At 41.9% G+C, this 19819-nt stretch overlaps 2 protein-coding genes across 3 annotated transcripts in view; both read left to right on the top strand.

The window, feature by feature from the left end:
* Positions 1 to 353: 353 nt before the first annotated feature.
* On the top strand, positions 354 to 11355 carry STRAP (serine/threonine kinase receptor associated protein). The gene is made up of 10 exons (XM_063307965.1): positions 354 to 636; positions 3011 to 3146; positions 3292 to 3373; positions 3647 to 3719; positions 4491 to 4587; positions 5884 to 6021; positions 6833 to 6969; positions 8682 to 8831; positions 9510 to 9575; positions 10380 to 11355. The coding sequence occupies exons 1-10, from the start codon at positions 525 to 527 to the stop codon at positions 10439 to 10441; spliced, it is 1053 nt and encodes a 350-aa protein (XP_063164035.1). The 5' UTR covers positions 354 to 524; the 3' UTR covers positions 10442 to 11355.
* A 2807-nt stretch (positions 11356 to 14162) lies between these two features.
* DERA (deoxyribose-phosphate aldolase) overlaps positions 14163 to 19819 on the top strand; it is a 49353-nt gene continuing 43696 nt past the window's right edge. For both annotated transcript variants that reach the window (XM_063308191.1, XM_063308192.1), the window contains exon 1: positions 14163 to 14272. In XM_063308191.1, coding sequence (XP_063164261.1) covers positions 14188 to 14272 — 85 coding nt within the window. In that variant the 5' untranslated portion in view covers positions 14163 to 14187. The remainder of the gene's footprint in view (positions 14273 to 19819) is intronic.

The following is a 19819-nucleotide window of genomic DNA, read 5'->3' as shown; positions in this document are numbered from 1 at the left end:
AACTGTCCCTCCTCTTAAAGAGACAGTCTCCTTTTTAAACCAGGCCCTTAAGAAGTGCAGTATTCCTTGGCTTCGCATTTCCTTCCCTTGCCAATTCACAGGTCGAATGGGCCTATTTAGAAAGGATAGGACAACAGTTGCCCTCATACTCCCACGTCCTAGGTGGAAAAGGATCCCTAACAAAGAGGCGATGCGAGGAGTTAAAAACGACCTCGAACACTCCTGAAGACTCTATGGTAGCGTGCCCTGTGACGACACCAACCCGCCGGCATCCCAAACCGGAAGTGCCTCCTGGACCATAGAGTCGAGGCGGAAAGAGCTCTCCTGATGAGTAAGCTTCCGGCAGCGACCTTTCTTTCCTCGCCCACCTCGCTTCCGGTCGCCGGTGCCGTCTGTCCCATCGCCAGGAGCCAGGCCGTTCGCGTGGCCCTGGGCGAGCGGCGCCTTCCCGGCCGAGCCGACCCTCCCGCGCTCCCCCGTTCGTGGCTTCCCCCGCGGCTCGCTGCTCAACCCCGACTGCCACCATGGCGATGCGGCAGACCCCGCTGACGTGCTCCGGCCACACGCGGCCCGTGGTGGACCTGGCCTTCAGCGGCATCACCCCCTACGGCTACTTCCTCATCAGCGCCTGCAAGGGTGAGCCCGGTGGGTCCGGCCTTAGCAGCTCGCCCTTCGCCCGAGGCCGCCTCCCGGCAACCGCGCCCCAGCCCTTCTTAGCGGGCCCCTCCAGGCCTCTTGGGCTGCCTTTCCAGGATCAGGGCCGTGCTCTGGGGATCAGTGGCTTAGAACAGGGGTCCTCAGCGTGGGCCACAGTCTGTATGGGGTACAGGTTAGGTTAATAACCAGCGCGGAGGGTGAAGCACCCTTTTTTCCAGCTAACAGCGAATGCGCGGGGGGGGGGAGTCACAGAGGTAAATGAGGCTCAGAAGGGGGTCATGGGCCAAAAGAAAAAAGGTTGAGAGGTTTAGAAGGTATGGAGGGTGCTGGCTGGAGGCACCTTAGCTACGCTGAAAGGTGTCACTATTTCCTTTTCATTATTCCATCTCCTTTCCTTCACTAATACTCTGCTATGTCTGTTTCTAAGTTATTCCCTCTTGAAATAAGGCCATGTCAGGCTTCTCTGTAAAATGCTGTGTAACTATCAACTGTTGAACCCTATGTGAAAATATAATTTTGTAATGAGGATGCTAATACTCTTTGTTAGTCATTTATTGGTTTTAGATGGTGAATAGAAGGTAAGTGCTCAGTATATAATGATTGCCAGCTACACATTCGTGTTATTTTTCTGTTCGCATGTCATGGTTGTGTTGTGAAGATATATGTGATGCAGGAGCATCGCTGTGGAAGCTAAGCAGGGTTTGAATGGGTCAGTTCCTGGGAGGAAAAATTGTGTTTAACACGGAGGAGAGGGGGAGTATCGGAGAAGCCAGCTCCTTAATCCCAAGGAACTTAAAACTACTTAGGTTTCAAAACTATATTGTGTGGTAGTTTATACCACCAATATTTCACTGCCTAAATTTGCTATTATGTATAAATTTGTTGTTGGAGAAAGAGAAATCAACCTGCCAATTATATGTGGCTAAAGAAGTAATTGGGTTTTTATCTTCAGTATTTAACTTATTTAAAGGAATCTCTGAAATGTGTTATGTAGAAATATATAGAAAAAATACAGAATAGAAGAAATACAGAAAATACAAAGTTTATTTATTTATTAAATTTATTCCTGCCCATCTCCTCCCCTCGGGGAACTCTGGGTGGTTAGGGTATAGTTTTTACAATATTGTTCTTAGATATTTATGCTGGTTATTTGGGCTGCTATAAAGAAAAATAAAATTAATGGTCCTAGCAGGCAGACTAAAAGAAAAATCAGTAGCATTTGCTGGCATGTATAAAATAATAGCATGTACATACATTCCTATGGCAAATAATTTTCATTTTAAAAACTTTATTTCTTACCATAAAAAAATCAAGAGACAGTATTCATAAATATCCACAGTTCCAGTCAGAACTGATTCTGAACAATGTAAATTTCCTGGCTCCATAAATCTAGATTAAAATATAAAGCAGAGTAGAAAATCCATATAAATCCATATGGGCAGGGATTCCCTGCATTCCATAATTTGTGCATATTTGGAGATATTTCCCATTTAACTCAGTGAGATTTAATTCTAAATAAATACTGAATGTATGTGAAGAGGTTGCAGAAGAACTTAGTTATTTAATGGATGGTTCTTCCTAGAACAACTCGTTGTAGTAAATAGGTAGCTGCAATAGGTAGAATTAGAGCAGAAAGTTTTATGTCTCTACCCCTTCGTAAGATGGGTTGTGCTTTTAATGGAACTTTGCAATCCCAGGAAGGAGTTATTAGGAGAGTTCGATCTTTCAAAATTTTATAGTGTGAGAAGTCTACATTGCAGGGAAAGGTGAAAGAAAAGAAAAAAAGAGGATGTCCAGCAGCAAAGTGGATAGATTTAATTATCTACAGTAGCAATGGGTGCACCACTGGAAGACCTGAAGAACCAAGTTGGGGACAGAGTGTCCTGGAGAAAATCTCTCTGTGGTTGCTAAGAGTTGACACCAACTTGATGGCGCATAATATACATCCACATTTTTACCGAAAATGTATTCGCCCTTTCGTTTTTGAAGAGCGTATCGTATAATTAAAGAATAAGGCATTATTTTTCCAGGTTAGGAATGCTTAGCATAATCAGCTGTTGAACTGGAGGTCGAATGCAGATTGTCAATCCCTGACTGAGTTCTGTTTGTCTATCCATGAAGAATGGTTGTGTGCGTGCGCATACTGCAAGCTGCAGTATGCTGAAGTTCTTGGATCATAACTGAAAAATGACCCAAGGCAGCTTGCATAAGACTTTGTCAAAACATATTAGAATTCCTTGTTCTTGTATGTGGGAGTTTCTACTATGCCCTGTAGCCTCTTTCTGAATTTACAAATATCTATAAACAAATACATTGTGTAATTGAAATTCTTGCCCTTTCCCCCCCCTGCTAGATGGTAAACCTATGCTTCGGCAGGGTGACACAGGGGACTGGATTGGAACATTTCTTGGTCACAAAGGAGCAGTCTGGGGAGCCACTTTGAATAAGGATGCCACTAAAGCAGCTACAGCCGCTGCAGATTTCACTGCGTAAGTGAGCGTTGTCAAATACTGAAATGTTTGCAGCAACTTTAGAAGTCAAACGATATCAAGAAAGCTAATATTTTGTGTCTATAAAATCTGCACCTGGAGTTTGCTGAAAATAGGTCAATAGCTGAGTCTTCTTTTGTTTCAGCAAAGTGTGGGATGGCGTTTCAGGAGACGAACTCATCACCTTGGCTCACAAGCACATTGTCAAATCTGTGGACTTTACTCAGGTAAAAAAAAAAAAAGGACAAAATCTTTTAGTCTGTCTTGATTTTTCAGGATTTTGAATCTGACTTTGCTTTTCTGAAGATAGCCAGCCTATCACTGATTCTACTGGTTTTTATAACTAGTAAGATTTTAAAAGGTTCTAAATATAATTAATATAGTATAGGGCTATTGAGCCTTCTGTATTTATTTATATTTCAAATTTCATCACCACCCATCTCACTCGAGCATGACTCTGGGCAGCGATAGTAAGTGACAATGCTAATTTTCTCTTCTAGGACAGCAATTACTTGTTGACAGGTGGACAAGATAAATTGTTACGTATCTATGATTTAAGCAAGCCAGAGGCAGGTGAGTTTTGTGGTTCCTATGGATCCGTAAAATGGATTACCAGACTTTAAATATTTCTATGCTAATTTAAAGGCTCACTAAGCTGACTGGCTTTTTTTTCGTCTTGTTTCAATATTTTTATTTGTAACTGGCCAGAGTTCTTGGGAGTGGGGTAGCATGTAAATCAAATAAATAAGAAAACTTGTGATTAAGAAACACCACAGATTCAGACAAAATGCATGCAGAGTCTTCTGTTCTCTGAACCAAAATACAGGAAGGGGCAGAATACGAGCCGGAAGTTTATTGCAAAAAAACCCTTTGAACAGATAGTTTTGTTAATGTTGTAAATAAATTGGATTGTCTTTTTTTATTGTGGTATCATTAGAGTAGGATCTTGGGATAGGAGTCCATGGCCCCACTCTGGAATAGGCAAGGGAGGGATTGAACATAGCAGAACTGGCTTATCACTTTTTGAAGTAAGCAATAATACATATAGTCATCTAAGGAGGACCTTTTAAGCCCAAAGTTGACAACTGAAGTTAGCCACATGAAGTCGCCTCTTTTAGGAGCAAGGAAAAAGTGATATATTCTGGACCTGTTTTTATTGTATCTTTCATTATATGGCATGGGAATATCCTGAAATATCCAAACATGCATTGTACGCTCTAATATACAATAATTACTTTCATAATTTTACTTATTAGCCACAAATCAAGTTGGGAATATGACCATAGTGAAATTTAAGGAAATAGGTTTTCTTTTTAAATACAAAATATTTCCTCTACTTTTTAGAACCTCAGGTGGTCAGCGGTCACACGTCTGGTATTAAAAAGGCTCTGTGGAGCAGCGATGATACACAGATCCTTTCAGCAGATGACAAAACAGTCAGGTAAGTACCTCTTCCTCCAGAGCTGTACCAGAAATGGATGGAGGAGTTATCTGATTCTCGTCTTCACTATAAAACCATGTTTTGAATTTTGGCACGTACGCATAGCTTTCCAACCATTCGGCTTTACCATGTGAGTCAGTATCTTTCACCACTGTGATTCAGGATCAATTTCATTTTTGCTTGGGTTCCAGCATCCCTCAGTTGGAGCCAAGTGCAAAAGGGTGTCTGGGAGGTGAGAAGAGAGTTACATACAGTATTTAATTTTAAGAAACAGGGTGCTCCCAAGCACACGTTCAAGCTGGAATTTATTTTCTGCATAACAGCTGAACTCCATTCTTTTCATTTTCCTTTCTCAGTTTGCTCCCAAATTTTATTTCACCAATTTAATTTTAAAAAGCAAATCTTACCATGTTGTTTTACCAGTTGGGAGAAAAGCTGTTCCTGTTCTATTGCAGTGTTCCTCAATCTCAGGGCCTTTAAGATGTGTGGACTTGAACTCCGAGAATTCCCCAACCAGCCATAGAGGCTGGGGAATTCAGGGGGTTGGAGTCCACACGTCTTAAAGGCCCTGAGATTGAGGAACACTGGTTAATGCAACAAAACCAGTACATGTCTTTGGCTCATTGTACTTTGCATGTTATGATGGGGCTTATATGCAGAGTATTAGAGCTTTAAAATGTGATCACAAATTTATTACAGGTACATCACTGTTGAAGTCACAGAAATATGTTCTATACTTTAGGAGCCTGTCGACATATCTAAACCATACTGACCTTACAAACATGGCGTAGTAGTGGAACCATCTTGTATCATATGAGTTACTCTCTATTTACACTTTCAGAATAGTCAGCTTGATAGCCAATCTTAAGTATTCATTGGGGTGTCCAGTAAATGAAAAATATTTTGTTGAATTGATAGTAAGAAACATACTTAATATGCTTTTTTTGGCTGCTCTTCCATTATCTATCAGATATCAGAATTACTTTCTGTAAGTATGCTTTCATAGACCAAATATGTCACATTTTCTCCCCCTTTTTTCACATTTGGTAGATTCTGCATTCACTCACTCTCAAAGTGGGTGAATGCATAACTGGAATTTATATAAAACATTTATCTTTTTTGCTGAACAGCAGTGACAATTTAAAAAAAGAAAAGCACTTGGTGATACGCTTGAACTGAACTGTAAGCATGTTGAGACGGTACTGAAGAGCATTTTATCCAGGAGTGTTCGGAGTTCTGACTTACCAGATTGCGATTATGAGCTAAACAAATTTTACTTTTATCTCTCCGCTTCAGACTCTGGGACAGGAATACATTGACAGAAGTGAAAGCAATCAACGTTGCCATGTCCGTGAGTAGCATGGAATACGTGCCCGAAGGGGAGTTAATAGTGATCACCTATGGCCGGATCATTGCCTTTCACAGTGCGGAAACGTATGTTTTTTTTTAACATTTGTGTTTCATTAATCAGACCAAACAGACAAACCCGTCAGGTGTAGAATAGCCTAAGGCAGTGCTTGGCTGGCTGGGGAATTCTGGGAGTTGAAGTCCACACATCTCACAGTTTCCGAGGTTGAGAAACACTGGCCTAAGGAGTGTGCATATCGTGCCACCATTCTAAATCATTTCTATACTTACATTAGTATATGTATTCAAACTTAATTTTATTTGCTAAAAAAAAAGTCTGTTTTAAACACAGCTGGAACTGCAGTAGTTGTTTCCTGGTCTGTGTAATAGCAGCACTCAACTTCCATTGTCTAGGTTACAGTGTAAAAGGAACTCTGCTATCACCACCGCCACCACCCCCAGACATTTTGCTGCTGTGTGTGTGTGCGTGCGCACGTGTGTGTGCACGCAGGTGTGTCTGTCTGCATCTAAGGGAAAATCCTGTATCTGATTGTAAATGATAAATGTAATCTGTAACGTTTTTAATGACTGCTTCATAATGCTTTCTTTTTGGCTACAGAAGTTTCATTGTTTACTTTCAAGCGCACCCTATTTTTATTTTGCTAAATATATTGCACAAATAGAATTATAATCTTCCAAACATGGGCCCTTTTGTTAACAGGCATTTCCAATTTCTGGATGCCTTTTTGTTAACAAAGCATCTCAAATTTCAAATAGGTGAATTTAATTTAAATAAAAACCCCTCATTATAGTGTTTTCTTCTTTGGCATGTTTTAATGTTTTCTTGAATATAGGATTTAAAAAAACAATCTTAAGAGCTTTTATTTTCTCTCCGTAGTCTGGAGCAGATTAAATCCTTTGAAGCCCCTGCAACAATCAATTCTGCATCCCTTCATCCAGAGAAAGAATGTCTAGTTGCAGGTGGTGAAGATTTTAAACTTTATAAGTATGATTATAATACCGGTGAAGAGCTAGGTATGTGATATTTTTAAATTATCTTCAGAGCATGTTTGGATCAGTTTCCTGTCTGTTAAAAAATAAAACCAAATTAACTGCTAATTGTAGAAGTTTAAACTTGAAAGTTTTGAGGGAATTAGTGATCAATGGTAACATCCTAATCCATTATTATCAAGGTGGTACTGTACTTTGTTACATTTCACTCCACTGGACTCTGAATTTTGGCTTTAAACAGATAATGATCTCTGTGTGTGTGTGTGTGTGTGATTGTGTTCAAGTCACTTTTGCACCTCACATATTGCAGACTTTTATATGTTTACAACATAGGCACAATTGCAGTTAGCAGAGTACTGTGTATGCAAGTCTTTCTATGGATGAGATGCAGAAGAGAGAGACAAGAGTAAAAGCCCTCACCAGTTCCTCTTTCCTCATAGCTAGCCAATAACCCACATCATTTCTTCAGTGCTACTTGTCGCAAGAACCGTGTGCAATTAAACGGGCAAAAACCTGTATGTTCTGTATGGCGGGAAAGGTAAGGAAATTCAGAATGCCTGCCATTAGATATGGAAGTTTTGAGCAGGACTGCAGGAAAAGGAATATTAATAGACGGAGCAAATAAAAATAGAAAATGGCACCTAAAAAGGCTGAAAAGTGTTCAGTATTTGAAGGCTGCTGGTAAAGCTAGGTCCTGATTATGCAAAAGTTTAAAGGTTGTGAGAATAGGTGTAACTGGTCCATGTCATTCACAGCAGGTAAAACAGAAACTATTAGTAGCTCTAATATGGCAAGTTGTTCATTTTTACTTCCTACAACTTTTGCCAAAATTTGCTTTGTAGTGTAGCTGGGAAAATTGCAGGTTTCCTTGCACTACTTCCATGCCAGAGAATATTTACTATTCTTTAATTCTTAATCCTTGGCCCTGTGATTCTATGACCCACCTGGGCATAGAGGTCACAGATAACTTACTCATTAGATTGACATCCCACTTTTTGTACAGAAGTTCAAGATGGCATATATACTGCTCCATCCTCCTGCTTTTTCCTATAGCAACAACCCTGTGAGGTAGGTTGGGCTGAGTGAGAATGATTGGCCCAGAGTTCTCCAGGAAGCTTTGGTGGCTGAGAGTAAACTACAACCTGCGTCTTCCTGCTCCTAGTCCAACACCTTAACCCACTACACCAGTGTTTCTCAACCCAGCATGGCTGGCTGGGGAATTCTGGGAGTTGAAGTCCCACATGACTTCAAGTTGCCAAGGTTGAGAAACACTGCACTACACTACTGACTGTTTAGATCAGGGAGTCATTCGTATTGGATCTTGAGTTCCTCACCCCTGCAGTGACCTTCTGGTAGTTTCTCTAGTGTGTTTAAGGTAACGTCTCTGAACAGGGGCAGACATAATGCCGAGTGTGAGCTGATGTGGTTTTGTCTTCATTTCTAACAATAAAAGTCTTATCCACGCAGATCCTCTGGTTGCTACAATCTCTCAAAAAAATCTCATCTGGTGGCAGGTCCACATCCCTGGCATCAGAGGTTCCCTTTGTTACACGCAGTAGGTGGAGCGTCTAAGATTTGAGGCCTCATTAGTGTAGCTCCACAAGAGAGAGCAGAATTCTTTCCTTGAAGTTCCACCTCAGAGGAAGTTCTCTTTGTTGTTTTCTTGAAAGCTTGAGCTGAATCTGTTTGTATCAGTGCTTTCCTTGCATTATCAATGTGTTACAATTTCCTTGCAGAATCTTACAAGGGGCACTTTGGGCCCATTCACTGTGTCAGATTTAGTCCAGATGGAGAGTTGTATGCTAGTGGCTCAGAGGATGGAACGCTAAGGCTGTGGCAGACAACAGTAGGGAAAACATATGGTCTCTGGAAATGTGTGATTCCTGGTAAGAAGTGTCTTTTCTACTGGGACCAAAGTGTATACTAACTTATTTGTTCTCTGATTTCTGAGATAATTATTACAAAATTATACTGAAGCATTTCTTTTGGCTTTGCTGCTTGGTAACTCACTGACATCTGATCAGATTGCATATCAGTAAAATGTTGGGCAGCGTGTTTTGATTAAAACTTGTCATTAAATGGGTGGCAGAGAAATTCAATCAATTAATCAATCAATCAATCAATCCTGGATTGTACCACTTCATCTAGCCCGTGGGGGACTCACACAGCAGTGATGCCCTGTATGAAAGAAACATCCAAAATCATCCCAGAGAAAAGGCTAGGTGGACGTTTTCCTTCTGGCATCTGGGGTGGGGATGGACTGAAGGCTATTCAGAAGGAGGTAGAGCTCTCTCCTGCTGACTGCCGTGGCCCCCTGAAACTGAAAAGTTTTGTTTTTCTAAGGCCAGTAAATGTATTTGTAGCTGGCTTATACTATGTACCTATGTAAGAGAGATTGCCCTACCTTAAACCAGGCCATTTTATCAGGAGGAAAAACACATAAAACAGCAGTGGAAAATGTTTAGTGCACGGCAGAATGCTATTCATTTTGTAGAAGTTTACAAAAGTGGCAGGTTTAACAACATGAAAGTATGATTTTGTGCTTTCTAATTCTCTTTCTCCAGAAGAAGAAGGTGGAGATCTGGCTAAGGCAAAAGTCAACCTTCCAGGAACTGCAGAGGAAGAATTAGGTAATGATTTAATGGTAGAATCTAACCACAATCATTTAGAGGTGGGCCTGTAGGTATGTAGGATAATGTAGCAAGTGAGAATGGAAGGGACATAGGAGATCCCATATAAGTCACACTAAACAGGGTTTCTCAACCAGGGTTCCGTGGCACCCTAGGATTCCGTGAGAGGTCACTAGGGGTTCCCTGCGAGATCACAATTTATTAAAAAAAATATTTCAAATTCAGGCAACTTCACATTAAAGAGGCAAGTTTCATTATTTAGTTTAAGAACACTGTTAATGCATATATACAGGCCTACAAATAAAACAAATATAATTATTTTGTAACTTTTGGCCCAGATTTGAGCCTGAATGTGCAGGAGTTCCCCGAGACCTGAAAAATATTTCAGGGGTTCCTCCAGGGTCAGAAGGTTGAGAAAGGCTACAGTAAACTGTGAAAATGCTGAGATTATTCTCTATCCTTTTTATATTAAAATAGCAACATCTACCTATGTTTTAACTTTGGAACTGTTGCAAAAATTTCAAAATGTGAGGGATCATCTGGAAGACAATGTTTCTTGTTCTTAGGCTGGAGCCGGCTTGTGTTAATTGAAAGGCCGCCATAGGAAACATTCCTGCTAGTTTACTGGCACAAAGGGGCAGCTGTGACCGGATGCTACTTCCAACAGCATAGGCAAGATCTGTAGAGTGGGATACAAACTGAGTTACGGTGTAATACGGGCATAGTATTGAAGATACGTATTTTTAAATTAACCTGTTAAAAGTTAACGGGATTTCTTCTTTTTCCTTGTCCTCAACTTGGCAGAAGACCTGGGCTCTGAAAATTCAGACTCCATCTATAGCACAACTCCTGAAGTCAAGGCTTGAGTGTCACAGCCGTTAACGACAACACATGAACTCGTTGAGACTCAATCCAAAAAAAGAAAAAAGAAAAAAAAAGTCATATGCAGCAGCCTCCTGGGGTGCAAACTGTACCGAAGGCAAATATGGGACAGAAATTGATGAGAATGCATTGGAACAGGTTGTCAAGAAAGAGGAGTAGTGACTGAGACAAAAAGTAACGGTTTGGCTGTCTTCTAGCATCACTGCCTATTGTAAGTCTGAACATAACCAGGAACCCGCAGTCCTGTTTCTCCAGTGTTGATTAATTGATTGTAGTGTTTATTATTGAAGAGAAATGTAATGGCATCTGGTAGAGTATGCTCTCTGAAAGTGGGAAAAGGGACAAAAGACGGGGGGTCATTTGGTTAAATAAAATATTTGTGCTTTTGAGGTTTCTCCCCCACTTTTATTGTATACTGCTTCTGTTTCCAATCATCTACATAACATGCTTCTACAATAGCACTCCTAGGAAATGTTATAAAGTATACCAGGTAATTCATCTGTTTCTGAACAGTACTGAACAACTTGAGGCTTTCCTGGAAGAAAGGGAACTAAGATTTGGGGGTGGTTTTTGCACAATAGGTGGCTGAATGCCCTGCTGCTTGAAGCTTGTATTTGTTTTTCTCCAGTAAATCTTTATATTCAAAAGCCTCTAAAAGTAACCTGTGGAGGATCCATGTATTAATTGCCTCTGGTTGAAATTGTTCATATAATTTCTGAATTTACACCATGTAAAAAATGTAGATACTTAGCCATTGTATTCCATCTGGATTTCTTTTAGATGGGATCAGCTAAGTATTTCTATATAATTTTTTAAAATGTTTTCAAAAATTGAACTTCATGTATACATCAAATTATTCATATGCTGTATAGGAATAAAGTTGTGGTTTAAAGAGTCACCTGCATTAACTGGGGAATAAATATAAAGATCAGCCACTGCCGTTTATGATGGTGACATGTGTTCAGAATACTTTGTGCTCAACATAAAAGGAATATAAACCCATTGCTTTAGAACAGCCTTGCCTATCGTGCTCTTCAGATGTCTTTTGCGTTACAGTAAACTTATACACTCACACACATCAGTCATGCTGGCTGGAGATCGGGGAAATGTAGTCCAATCTGGCAGGTATGTTGAGGAAGATTCCTAACGGAGCGTTCTGTTGTACAAGGGCAGCTCGAAATTAAGATTAGCTCTGTGACATCCTGAATTGTTGGAGGTAGTAAAAGAGCTGAAATATTAATGCAGTTACGATGAATCTGTTAAATAGGATACACCCCATTGTTAGCGGATGCCTTAGTGGAAAAGGATGTGAAAAAGATGAAAACATGCTGTCTGAACCTACAGTTATATTGGATCACGTATTCAGGACAAATAGTTACATTTTCACTGCGTTATGACAATGGATTACAAGATCGAAAGCAAGTAAGACAGGAAGAATAATGGTAGCCTAGCTTCCAAAACTGGTTTTTCGTAGATGCTTTTTTTCTAGTAGGAAGGTCTTAAAGCAGTGGTAACTCTTCCAGAACTAAAACAAAATTTGAGCTGCATGCTTTGAATCAGCTGATTTAAAGAATGCCAGCTTTCTTGGTTGCTTATAGATGCGGTAATTTTTTTCCCCATTTCTTGAGTGCTCCATCTTTTTGCATTTGTTTCCCGCAGGCTTTTTGGCTTGGACCCTCCACCTCTATGCGAGGACATGTAAATGGTTACCTGATGTAATTAGCTATATAGTAGAAAAGCACAGGGTGCTCATGTTCCCATAAGGAAAGGATTTTCCATTCTATGTTTGCTTCCTTCCTATAGAAACATTCAAGGGTAGCTCTTGTAGATAACATTTCTAGACAAAGACATATCCTTCAAATTTACCACATTCTGAAATATATTGCATTTATATAGTTACAAGTGTTTGTAGACGTGGTCACTACAGCATGGTTAATGTTTTAGTGCTTTATCTTGGAAGCTATAAAATAAATTGTATGTTCATCTGCACCATTTATTTCACAATCATCAACTTATGACCATTTAAAGTTACAGCGGCGCTGGAAAAGTGACTTACAGCCGGTCCTCACACTTAGGACTGTTGCAGCATCCCTGTAGTCATGTGACCAAAATTCAGGTGCTTGGCAACCGGCATGTATGTATGATGGTTGCAGAATCCTGGGGTCACGTGATCGCCATTTGTGACCTTCCCAGCTGACTTCTGACAAGCAAAATCAATGGGGTTGGATTTACTTAATGTCCACATGATCACTTAGCTGGTGCTTTGCTTAATGACTGGCAAAATTTGTAAAATTGGGTGTGATTCACTTAATGACTGCCTCACTTAGCAATGGAAGTTCCACTCCCAATTGTGATCATAAGTCGATGCCTACCTGTACGCCATTCCAAAATGGCCAATCTTTTGTTCTTAGCTGGTAGGGTCATGGAGTGGTATCAACCCTTGCTTGCAATTCAAACTATTTTGCAAAGGTAGGGGGTGATATTGCAAGCTTAAGGCATCCTGTGATCGGTTGTGCCTCATGAGATCTGCCACTCACCTGGTGGCTTTCTTCACACAATTGTCTCTGCCGCATTTAAGCCAAGAAAGTATTTGAAAAGCTCAGGATGGTAAAGGTAGGTGGATTCCAAGCAATTATAATTGGTCATGGGGTGGAACCCTACTCCAATGAAGGTCAGGACCTTTTATTATGAAACCCAAGGGAACCGAAGGCTTTCCAAAGCAATTATATTTACTGTGAGAAGAAAACCTTTGACCCCAAGAACAACATCCAATTCTACTGGCACCGCTATAAAAACAACTGAAAATCTGCAGTTCTCAACACTTCTGCAGGAGGAAAACGACAGGCCTCTGGCCCCAGCCTTAAGCTTCTGCAAGCCAGAGGCCACTTTGTCAAACCCAAGACATTTTGAATTGCTCTCTCTCAACTTTTCTGCCAGATTCCAAATGCAGCATTCCTATCCTACCTTTTCTCTGAGAAGGCAAGGTGATGGATTTGGGGGGTCTCTCCCATTTCATCACCGCTGCAATACGCTTACCTTGTTGGCTGGGTTGAGAGAGAGAGAGAGAGAGAGAGAGAGAAAACAGCCTGCATTTAGCCATTAAGCTCCAAGATTGTGGAGATGAAGAAGGGCTGCATCTTGACCCTTGGATTACCTTACACCAGGAGGCCGTTTTTAGCGTTGTCCAGTCTGCAACGCTGATATATCAAAATCGGTCCAGCAGTTGCTGGACGATCCTATAAATCGCTAACGAAGATAGCCTGCTGGTCCTAAAATCAAGCAAACTCAATCGCTACTCCTAGGGGCAATTGCAATTTACGAAACAAAAAACCGCGCGCGTGCATAAATCACGACCGCGGGCCGTTTTATACTTGCAGCCCTTCCTTTCTCTTCTCCGGGCAATGAATAGCGTTCGTGTTAAGCATGCACGGGCAGGGCCACTCCGGCATTTTTTAAAAACTCGTCGAACCAAACCGTCCGCCTCTGCTTTGCTTTTCTTGTTCGCCTCCGGGCGCGGGGGTCCGCTTTGTTTTCACCCTCCGCCGCACCGCCGCGGGCCCGCTTGCGAGCGATCGCCCAAAGAGGCGCGTAAAGATCTTCCAAAGGGGCGCGAATCCCGTTCGCGGCTCTCTGCCCCGGGGCCCTCCTGGTGGGGAGACAGCGGGAGGAGGGAGGAGGAGGAGGAGGAGGAAGAAAATCGGGGGAAAGGGAGAAAGGGCGTAACCAGGAAATGCTGAAAGCGCGTTGCCCTGGAAGAGCATTGACTGTCGCTTCTCCGCCGAGCATGGCTGCTCGCAACCGGGGCACCGAGTTAGGTAAGGCGGGCGGCAGCGGCGGACCTCGTGCAAGCTGCAGGCGCGCCTGGACGAGTGGCGGACGGAGCAGGGGTGGGCTGGGGAAAAGGATGGGGTGGTTTGAACGTGGCTCCAGATGCGCCAGAGGGTCGCTCGCACCCGTCCGCTTCTGCTGGTTCAGCGCGACGCGAGCTGTACACCCCGAAGCCGGGCCTTTTAACGTCTGAAATGCACGGCCCTGACCATCTTTCTTCGGGCGGCGCTTCTCCCACGGAGCCATTTTGCTGAGTTTGGCATTCCCGAGAAGGGAGAGATCCTGTCCTTTGAAAGGTTAGGCAATGAGCGCCCGCCGGTTGTTGGGGCGAAGAGGGGAGCGGTTCCTTTTGCTGCGCCGCGCGCAATAGCCGCCCTCTCCCCACCCCGTTCCTGCTTTGGTTTTCCTCGTTAGTGCCCATATCAAGAGACTTGCAGTGCCCTCCCACCCGGGAAGAGTGGAAAGGACCCGTTGGGTGGTAGGGATCTGAATCCGGGCTGATTTAGTAAGGGAAGGAAGGTGCTACAAATGTTGTGCATGGCTCACATTCTGCAGAAGAAAACAGAACGAGGGTGTAAGCCTGGGAAGTTTGTTCATTCATTTACTTGACTTACAGCAGTGTTTTTCAAACTCGGCAACTTGAAGAGGTGTGGACTTCAACTCCCAGAATTCCCCAGCCAGCACGGCTGGCTGGGGAATTCTGGGAGTTGAAGTCCACACCTCTTCAAGTTGCCGAGTTTGAAAAACACTGATTTTCTAAGGGCCAGTGATCCAAGGGGGCTTACAAGAGTGTTAAAAACATAAAACTGAAACAATAGTGGGGGGGGGGAGAGAAAAACTTTTAACACATGGGTGGATTCACAGTTCATCCTGGGTCAAGCATCTGCCAGAAGAGGCATGTTTTTAAGGCCTTCCTAAAAGACAGCAGCATCAGGAGCCATATGGACCTATGTGGTGATCGCCCTTATTTGTTTTTGCCTTCTGTAGTACAAATGGGATCTTGCAACAAAATCAGGTTGACATGGAATTCTGCTGTGCAGGGACCCAGTCAATGAATGGTCTTGTCTCCTGCACTATAGGTAGTCCTCATTTAGCAACCCCAGTTGAGACTGGCAACTCAGTCATTAGGCAAAGCAGTCGCTAAGTGAAACCACAACTGTGCTTAATGATCTTATTTCAACTTTCCTTTGCTTTACAGACCTGCAAAGGTTGTATATGCGAGGACTGGTTGTAAAGTTACTTTTTCATCACCGACATAATTGCAAGCAGTCACTAAATGAGACAGTCGCTAAACAAGGACTACCTGTACTCCTTTATAATCCCTGAAAGCCCTAGGCTGAATTTTATGCATGAGGTTTTTTTTCATAACAGAATATAAACGAATATCTATATTTTTAGAAGAATATTTTTTATCCAAGATAACATCTTGGATGCCCCCAAATGCTGTGTCTATACAACACGGTGACCCACCAACCAGGCAACCGTTTCTGAGCTGAACATGTTGTAGGAATTTGCCCCCTATTGCTCATTTATGGTTCAGTGTGTTTTGTGAACCTGGGCAATTGTGTTAGTTGAATAAACTGAATAAACCACCTAGTTGTAAACCATGCAAGCATAGCCACAGAATTTTATTTCTGCAAACCCAAAAAATGTCTGGGTCAAAAAATATCCTGAGTGATCTCTCCATTTTGGGTTCCTTCAGACAGTAGAGTAAAAATTTACAGAAATTAAATGTCCTTTTCACCAGTGCCAGAAATGTGACTTAAACGAATTTCTCTAAACATAGGAATGTCTTTCTTTGTGGGATGGCTGACCAGGGGCATTGTGGCTTGGGGTACTAAAATCAGTTTCTGCAGAGCTCTTAGGTCAATCCTTAAGTTTTATTTCATGAAAATCCAAGATGAACACTTTTAGTCGCCATGGTAATATTGGTTTTTATTTATTTGGAGCCCCCCCCCCCCCCCAAGTTCAGGTGATTCTGGGAGGCTTACACTTTAAAATGGAGGAAAGAATAACATAGAAAACAATTTTGTATGTCCAGAAAAAAAAAAAATCCAAACAGCTCAGAAACCTGCAGGGCCTCCCAACCATTTGGTAGAATAGCAGGTTTTCAGAGACATTTCGAATATTATCCGGGTGATTGCAGTCCGATGCAACTGAAGGATGCTAAATCATACTTGAGAAGTCTCATATCAGCTGATAAAACTGAAAATCAGAGATAACCCAGTGTTATAAAATTGGAGGGTTATCTGAAAGGAAAAATAATCCTAGCTGTTAGCAAACATTGGCAGCCAAGATATTTCAAAGGTGAAAAAGGGATGTTTCCTTTTCTTGCGGCTGTGTTTTTTTTCAAGGTAGATGAAATGTTGGCATTTTCTCCTTAATAATTTGGGGGAGAGATTTCTTGGGAACATTCCTGGGTGAAACACTGTTTTAGGCTGGTTAAGAAAATAAATGTCTTATTAGTGCCTTGGATTTGATATCCAAAAAATGCTGCTTCGAAGAACACGGATGTAGCACCCTTCAGACAGCCGCATCTTTTCCAGCATCTCGGGGCAGCTGCAGAGGACAGCTGTGCAATCCTGGGCAATGGTGTTTTGTTTTAAGAGTTTGCGGAAAGGTGCTAAGTTTATACTTTCTAGCCCTCTGAAACACTTTTAGAAGTCCAAAGCCTTGCAAAGCCCTCTTCTAGCATGGTTTGGCCTCGTGCCAAATATGCATCGGACCCTAGGCAGAATAGGTTGAGCGTCCTGGGATCCAGTAAGACTGCATTTCCCGAAAAACGACTGAACACAGTTTTGAAGGCAAGGCTTTTTGACATATCTTTAGAGGAAATAAAACAGTTTTCCACCCCACCCCCCCAGAGGGGGGATTAAAGAAAGTTGGCTAATTAGCTGTAGTTTAACTACTTTAATTACTTTGATCCCTGAAGCCCCATGAATATTTAGATGGAACAGATGACACATTAAAAATGGTAGTATTAGCACTCCCAAGTTTAATGAATTGAAACGTCTTTGTCTTTCAGCAGACATTCAAGATGATTCAGACATATTCCTCTCCAGCCATGCAATCCAGTTTTCCTTTTTAGAGCCAGTGTAATGTTTATTTGTTTGTTAAATATAGACTGTGTCTTTCTTCCAGGAGCTCATGATGGCATATATGGTACTTGTACCACCATTTCCCCCCCCAAATAGCAACCTTGTGAAGTAAGTTGGACTGAGAGAGAGAGGCTGACCTAAAGTCACCCAGGAAGCTTCTGGGACTGTCAATGGAGTAGCATCTGGGTCTCCTCATTCCTTGTCCACCATCTGAACCACTCTTTGGGATGCTTGACAGATTCAAAGTACCGCTTGTCTGCAGAGGCCACTATCTGACTTTGGAGCTGTCAATCTCTCAGCCCATCTTACAGGACTGTTGCCATGCTGACAAAATAAGGGGAGACCTCTGTATATATGTAATGGTATGTGGGAATGACCTTGGGAGACGGGATGAAGAGATGCTACCTAAGAAATTATCAGATAAGAGGGGGCATAGCCTGCAGATGCATAATGGGCAAAAAAGGGAACTCAGAAAGGAACCCTCCAAACTTTTTAGGCTGTGAAAGAGACAGCGGGAGATTTGTAGTTTCAGACTTGCAAGATTGATGTCAGCCTTCCCAGGTAGACCAGACAGGAAACACGACCAGATGAACTAATTCTACTTTATTGTAAGGCTACATTAATAGAATCTTGCAAGTCTGAAAGTACACATCTCCCACCATCTCCTTTACAGCCTGAGAAGTTAGGGAGGTTCCTTTCTGAGTTCCTTTCTCTTCCTGTTATGCAGCTGCAGGCTATGCCCTCTTTTATCTGACCATTCCCTAGGCAGCGTCTCTTCCCCCCGTCTCCAAAGGTCATTCCCACATAGAATTACAATGTGCCCTCTTAAAAGGTAGGATACACATGCAATAATAGATATAAATAACCAAACTATCTAAGTCAGATGTGATCATGTTAATTTCATGTCTGGGTGTGCCTGCAAGTCAGTCTTACTCCTGGAGACTGCAGTTTCCTTGGCAGCATTTATGGAAGTGGTTTGCCATTGCCTCCTTCCTAGGGTTGAGAGAGAGTGACTGGTCCAAAGACTCCCAGCTGGTTTCACAACTAAGTTAGGACTAGAACTCATGATCTCCTGGTTTCTAGCCCAGTGCTTTTAACCAGTAGACCAAACTGGCTCTCATCATGCCAATTGTTGATTGCATATTCCCAGAGTCAGTCTTGAAAATAAAGATAAAGAAAGCTTCTTAGTATACTTTATTCAACGGGGAGTTGCAAGACTACCCTACTGGAATGGAACAGTCTGGAGAGCACCAGAAGTTCCATTCTTATTTCTGGCCATGTTGATCTAGCCATTCTGGAAATGGTCCAGTGGTTTTCCAAAAGTTAATCCTCAGCCACAAAAGTAATTTGTAGTGCTCCATTCCTGGCCTGGAATACCATATCTGGAATACCACCAGCGGTTTCCAGTTTGGAGGATTAATTTCTAGACAATGGCTAGATCACTCACAGGACAGTTGGACTGGAATGGTCCTGGGGAGGAATTCTCAGGAATGATTCATTCCCAGAAAGGTTGGTATCACACACACCTATTATTTATAGATATATAAATATATAGACAGAGACACACACGTATATATAACATACATGCACACAGAAACATATGGCATCTTTCTCTCCACACACATGCACACTTGTGTATATTATATATATGTACACAGACACAAATATTTATATATACACACACGCACACACACACACATTCACGATTTTATTTAAGATTTATATATTCTATCTCAGTTGCTTTTAAGTAAAAAATAGCTAATCTGAGAGTTCATTTTTGGTAGCAACTTACCTGCAGCTTCCAAATTAAACAACCCAGGCTATATTTTATTTTATTTTATTTATTTTTCAAATTTTTATCACCGCCCATCTCCCCCTATATCTGAATCTATATTCAGATATAGCAAGGAAAGTTGATTGAGATAAAGCAGCGTCTCCCATTTAGTATCTCCAGATGTGTCTCTTACAGCCACCCAGAGCTGCTGGGAGTCAAGGCAGCATGTAAACTTAATAAATTATTGCTGTTATTAATGCTATACATTTCTTGGAGCTGCCCTTCAAGACCACTCAGGAGCTGCTGTTGGTCCAAAGCAAATCCAGTTGCTTGTTGACTAGGGCTAGCTGTTGTGTTCACATGATTCCTATTCTAGAGGCCATGGTTTGATTACACATCTGGACGGTCCAGATGGCCTTTGCAGAACTCCAGCTTCATCAATCCACTAATTGTGCTGTATGTGCCTAGACCTTGAGTGCTAGACCTTATCTTACAAAGGGCCGAGCTTTTATTTGATAGTTTGCGATGGAGTGATGGTGGAGGTGTTATAAAACAAAGAATCTGAGATTCATTTTTACCATCTCTTTTAGCTTTCCCCTATCTGGTGACCTCTAACACAGGATAAATTCCACAGGCTGTGGTGGTTGGGTATTATGAAAGAG

The sequence above is a fragment of the Candoia aspera genome, chromosome 7 (genome assembly GCF_035149785.1).
Source record: "Candoia aspera isolate rCanAsp1 chromosome 7, rCanAsp1.hap2, whole genome shotgun sequence".
Classification (NCBI taxonomy): Eukaryota; Metazoa; Chordata; class Lepidosauria; order Squamata; family Boidae; genus Candoia; species Candoia aspera.
The sequence above is the reverse complement of the archived record's forward strand: the minus strand, read 5'-3'. Positions and strand labels throughout refer to the sequence as shown.